Here is a 5,902-nt window from a genome sequence, read left to right on the forward strand (position 1 = left end):
ATTCCTTGAACCAAACGCCCCCTAAAAATTTGTAGTTTTCTTGATTGAGAAAATGGGGGTTGGGGTATTAGTCAAGTACATAATATTTGAAATGAAAAGAGAAAGTCCATTTGAACCTGTTTGCAAACCCAACTATAAAAATGAATAAGAGGAAAGTGCATCCTTTTATTGGTTGGGTTCAGAAAGGGGGCACAGTATGTCGAGCCAGTAAATGGCATCAAAGCCCTCAAAACCTAAAATTATATTCCTAACGATGATAGAAATAAGATATTTGAAAGAGTTGTGCTGCCAAGTAAAGAATGAATTGATGAGATTCCAAGAAGCCTCCTACTTCATTACAAATCCTTTCATTTCTGTAAATTTACTTTTTAATCAAAACGAAGACAGTTAACATTATGAGCAAAGAATAACATTAAGACAACAATTTTTTCAACTCACATACAACAGGATAGTTATTCCCTAAAATTCCAGAGAATAACATTATTTCTCAATTGTCTGGACATTTACAAATAAAGTGCATACAACAGAATTTAAGAAAGAAAATAAAATAAAATCATATAGAGATTACTGAAGTAAAGTTCAGCACCAAAATGATTGGTTTCTGACTGCAAATTTATCACTTTCCTTTAAATTGCTTCTTTCGTAATCCAGTGTCCATTTCTCTAATGTACAGTCAATGAAGTCATAGTAGCCACCATGAAGAGAGAGTGTGCCTTTCTTCACTTTTTCTTCAATCCATGGATAAGTTAGCAGGTTTAACAATGAACAATTTACAGATTCCTGTAAGAAAAAGGCATACTTATTGAGTTTGTGATAAGAACAAAAACTCCGAGCCTGTGATAAGCAGGATAGCCAAAAAAGAATAGTCAAACCCAAACAATGTTTATTTGTAGATACTGTGTTCCATTGTGCACAACAGTAATAATTTTTTCTATAAGATTCATAATAGTAATTTTCTTGGCGCCATGAGTGTATACCATTTTGTTAAGACTAAGAATGTCAACAAAAACATATTTTCACAAAAGCTAAAATTTATGTTGGATAAAACTAAACCATTGAACTTGGACATTCTAAACTCAGGACAAAGTAGATCACCTTCTCACAATGTCGACACTGATGTTCAAAGCTCAGGTTATGAGCAGCAGACTTTGTGTTTAACCTTGCATTCTTCCCCACAACAACCCAATTTTGAATAAAGCTACAGAGAGAGTTTAGCTGAGTGAGAAACATACGTGAACTGAGTTCTATAAAAAATGATATGACATGCTCATAAGAAAAACCTTTTACAGAAAAAAGGTGCTCTATATTTTTTACCTTGAATCTGCTTCAGCTTCCATGCTCATAAGGGCACGAATGCCTCCACAGCGACTGTGGCCAATGACTAGAATGTTTTCAACCTGCAAAAAGAGTGATTCAGCATTTTGCAAAAGAAAGGTATGTACATAACTCAATAGATTTCATGACCAGATAGTTCTCCATAAGTTTCTATATTTAGCAATCCCAAAGTACAGACTCCAACCATCTAAATAACAACTGCAAGAAATCCGAAGATATAAACCCACCACTTAAATGTAAAGGCACAAAATACTTACTTGAAGAGAATTTACAGCAAATTCCAATGCAGCATTTGTTTCTGAGGGTCCACTCTATGCAATCAAATGAGTTAAAAAATAATTAGAAATGGTAAAAAGGACAAAATCATTCAATCTTTTTCTTATAAATTGTCATTCTGTAGTGTTCACTGTTCACATTGCAGTGCCAACCTTTTATTGTTGTGAAGTAGAAAAGCCTAAGACAAATCAGACGAAATGTATGTGATACCTCACATGGGGGAACCATATTTGCAACATTGCGGACAATAAATGCTTCTCCTGGTTGAAATCCCAAGATGTTTGAGGGGCAAACCCTGGAGTCTGCACAAGCAATCACCATAAACTGTCCAAGAAATTGATAGTTAACAAAATTGTTTTTTCCAGATTTCAGCAAATAAACTGAAATTAAAACCAAAGCGCGCCATCTATAAACTTTCAAGCATTTGAACAAGTGTGAAAAGCAATGACTAAATTACAACCAAAAAAAGAAAAAGAAAAACATTGTTCACCTTTGGTGCTTGACCATTTGAAAGATTTTGGTAATGTTCTAAGTTTTCCCTGTTCCAAAACGTAGGCTGTGTTAAAAGGCAAACTAATTGATTTTAAAGATAAAATCAATATTGGCCAGAGTTTGTTGCTTACATGAATTTCTGCTTTTTGAAACTTAGAAACCGATGTTTCATTTCATCAAACAAACCACATCCATTTTCAACTCCCACTTCGGTCTCTATTTTGTCACTTCCAAGTTTAGTAGTCATTCCCACAGGCTCCTTTGAGGCCATCAATCGAAAACCTGGATTGCTCCTGACCAGAAAACAATATGCTTTAGAAAAATCAAGTAAAAAAAATATCTGTAGCAGGTGGTAATATAAACCAAAATGGAGATATTCTTATCTCTTAGGACCAATTCTGAAGGTTGCATTGAAGTCATTGTCTTATATGAACTTCTCCTATAAATAAATAACTGGTTGTAATTAGAAAATCACAAAACCATTGAAAAAAAAAAATCTTTAGATTGCTAGAAAACCCATTACAGTACCACCATTTATGAGAACATTAACCCATGGATTTGCAGTTCAGAATTGAAGAGATACTCAAATAAAGAAAAGGTGACTTACGTCATACACATAATATCACTATTCAAGTTATGCAACAACTTGATGAGGTTCTTAACTTCTGTTTCAATATCAATTTCATCAAAATGGCCGAGATATTTCAAATATCAAACTCATTCATTTAAATAAAATATGAAAACATGTCTCTATATAACAAGAACTTGTGTAGGACACTTGAACCAAACTCCCAGTACTATTTTATTAAACTCATGAGCCAAAATGACAAGTGGTATGCACTTCAACGTAGCTCATGAAATCTGCTAAACCTGAATGTTAAAGCTAAAACACAACTATTACTAGCAACCGAAAAAAAAAAAAAAAAAGTTGAAATATAACTACCACAAACATATAGTAACCTTTAATTTGAATAATTAGAATAAAAATCTTACTCAAAATAAAAAACAGAATAGATGTAGATAAACATATAAAATCAAAACAGAGCAAAGTCATTAAATTAAAAATACAAGTAAATAATCAAAGATATACCAGACAATTCAACAATTAAGCATCATCCTCTTTTTTTTGTTCCATGAATGTAAGAATTTAGTAAAATTATAAAAACATACTTGAAAGAAGTGGACAAGCTGAAACGGGTCTGCTCAGTTTCTCTAAGTTTCAGCTTGGAGCCAAAGATCTGCAGCAAAGAAGATGAAATCAGTAAAAACCCAGAAGAAAACACATATATACACCCACTGTAAAGAAGAAAAACTTACCGTAGGCGTTGTCAATTGGGAAAGAGTTGAAGAGGACGATAAAGGGTGCTTAGAAAGAGAAGTTGGAGCAAGAATTGCCATGGGAGATGGGAGAGATCTTAAGAGAGAGAGAGTGTTTGATGAAATGCTTAATCATTGTGAAATGAGAAGAGAAAGAGATTAAAAGTTGGGTGTGAGTTGGTTGGATCAAGAACACTTGGCCTGTCTCCAAGAAAGACGGAGAAAACAAAGTGAATCGGGTTCTGACTTCTGAGTGGCCAACTCAGCAACATTGACTGGCTGACAAGCTTAAACACACGCCATTAATGAAACTACTTTTGCTCATTCTGAGGTCTAAACTTTTACATCGATTAAAAAATAGTAAAACTTATTTTTATGGACTTTGTGGTGAGGTTAACTAAAGTGTAGGTGTTTTAAAATCTCTACTCATTGACTATTTTCTTTTCTTTTTTTTATTTTTGAAAATTTTAAGGGCTACAAAACTCTTTATGATATTTTAAAAATTAAAAAAAAAAAAAAAACTCTACGTGATTATAAAAGAATAATATTACATGTATAAAGTTAAAATTTCAACACATTGATAATCTTTTTTATGATGTCTTTTTAATTATAAATGAATTAACTTATGAAATAGATAGAGATCTTGAGTCACATGATTCTCAACTTTGTATATATAATATTATTTTTTACCATCAAAATTTACAAGTAAAAAAAAAATATATTATTAAAATGTTGAACAATAATAAAAGGTCAATGATGAGAGAGATTAAACCCGTAAAGCTAATGATATTTTTCAAATCATCAGAGGCAGAATTGATATGAATAGAACCCGTAAAGATTGTAGTTATATTTCCTTGGCTTTACCGATGTTGTGCTTAAAATATATATAGAGTTTTCTAATAAAATTTCTGTGAATAATCTTACTGGCAATTTTAATTCAAGGAATTTTGGATGGACTAAGGAAATTATAGCATTTTAAAAAGTGAAAAATGATTTTCTAAAAAAATGGAGATTAGTACATTTTTTTTAATTACTTATAAACCAAGCATTTTCACAAATTGAATTGACAATCAAAGCCCAAAATGGAAAATAACCTCTTTAAGGCCCAAAGCCTAGAGGCAGGGAGGGAGCAAATAGTGGCCTACGCTACACCAGATCTCCACCCCAACCGCTTTAAAGCTTTTACTCTGCCGGACTCCAAAGTAATGCTGAAATGACCCCTCGGTGAAATATTAAAAATTTAATTAATTTAATACACATTATTTTTAGGAAAACAAAAATGATATCTAATTTTTAACAGTCCAATATATATATAATTTCTCACCTAAACAAATAATAAATTTATTTCCTTGGATCACTCCATCAATTTCAAAATTGAACTCATCTCTTTCTAATCATCTTTCCAATTATTTGCAAAACACTTTTATAGTACAAAATTAATATTTTTTTTTTTGGGGGGTTTATCTCAACCCCTAAGATCTCAAAAATAATAAAAAACTTTTGCAGTTAATAAACAATTATTTGACTGTTAAAATTTACAATATGATGGGTTATTATATTAGTAAACAGTTGTTTGACCCAACCGTCAAAATTTTCATTATTATTATAACTATTAGGGGATTTCTGTTATTTGATTATACCTCAAGAGAATTATTGTTATAAACCCTATTTATTTTTTAAATTTGAATTTCAAAAGTAATGCAAGCAAAAGGGAACATAGACAGTGGTCAACACAAAAGTCAAGAGTATGATCCCATGAGGAGTATTATACACTAGAACAAAATGGGGAGATATTTTGGCTTAACGAGCTCGGCTCGTGTGCTGCAGGATCGAGCTCAAGTTCGAACTCAAGCCTGTTGAGTCAAGAAAAAAGGGTTCGAGCTCAAATTCGCTCGCAATCCTGAAACATAAAATGAAGAACTGTTAGCATTGATTCAATTCATCAATGTATTAGTAATTAATACATTCAAGAAAACCAAAATGGATTTAAGGCTCACTGAGATACATATTTAAAATTCTTCCCAGCTCATGAAATATTTTTAACAAAAATAGTTTACTCACCAAATTCTTCCTTCAATTTTGGACCAAAGACAACAAGAACACGTGATTAAGGGCGTCACTTTCACGATAGATCGAAGATTTGAGGGTTGAAGTGGATTTGGGAGTGAAGAAATCATTTCAATGTTTGTGGGATGGAGTTGTCGTTTCTCCAACTGGTGTTTTGATCGATGACGACAAGGCAAGATGAAATTAACTGATTCATGGTGGACAGGTTTAGGGTTCGTTTGGTTAGTGTTGGCGATTTGGGGGAAACTAATTTGGGGGAAACTGATTTGGGGGAGAAAGTGTCGTGTTTTACTATTTTTTAGTTAGGGGGTAAATGTCGTTTTTTGAAGTTTTTTAATAGTGCAATTTTCATCTGCCCCACATGGTTTATAAAACTAACCCAAAGGTCCCTACAACGAGTTCGAGCCACACCAAG

General features: G+C 32.5%; 1 protein-coding gene across 2 annotated transcripts; it reads right to left on the reverse strand.

Moving 5' to 3' along the window:
* Positions 1-393: 393 nt before the first annotated feature.
* Positions 394-3,701, reverse strand: LOC116120476 (beta carbonic anhydrase 5, chloroplastic-like). 2 transcript variants are annotated; one of them, XM_031406425.1, is made up of 9 exons: positions 3,421-3,701; positions 3,274-3,341; positions 2,235-2,396; positions 2,102-2,150; positions 1,822-1,935; positions 1,593-1,646; positions 1,315-1,397; positions 1,096-1,198; positions 394-780 (listed from the first exon to the last, which is right to left on the reverse strand). In XM_031406425.1, the coding sequence occupies exons 1-9, from the start codon at positions 3,499-3,501 to the stop codon at positions 580-582; spliced, it is 915 nt and encodes a 304-aa protein (XP_031262285.1). In that variant the 5' UTR covers positions 3,502-3,701; the 3' UTR covers positions 394-579. The 2 variants fall into 2 exon arrangements, with proteins under 2 accessions (XP_031262285.1, XP_031262286.1); XM_031406426.1 differs by having other exon boundaries at positions 2,235-2,542; positions 3,421-3,487.
* Between the last annotated feature and the right edge of the window lie 2,201 nt (positions 3,702-5,902).

The sequence above is a fragment of the Pistacia vera genome, unplaced genomic scaffold (genome assembly GCF_008641045.1).
Source record: "Pistacia vera cultivar Batoury unplaced genomic scaffold, PisVer_v2 Contig937, whole genome shotgun sequence".
NCBI classification, from domain to species: domain Eukaryota; kingdom Viridiplantae; phylum Streptophyta; class Magnoliopsida; order Sapindales; family Anacardiaceae; genus Pistacia; species Pistacia vera.

Bases quoted from the DNA above. Each gene is read 5' to 3' on its own strand.
- LOC116120476 (XM_031406425.1), bottom strand. From the start codon at position 3,501: ATGGCAATTCTTGCTCCAACTTCTCTTTCTAAGCACCCTTTATCGTCC. The intron at 2,397-3,273 runs GTATGTTTTTAT...TTTTCTGGTCAG, and splicing joins AGCTTGTCCACTTCTTTCAA to GAGCAATCCAGGTTTTCGAT. The intron at 1,647-1,821 runs GTATCACATACA...TTGATTGCATAG, and splicing joins ATATGGTTCCCCCATGTGAG to AGTGGACCCTCAGAAACAAA.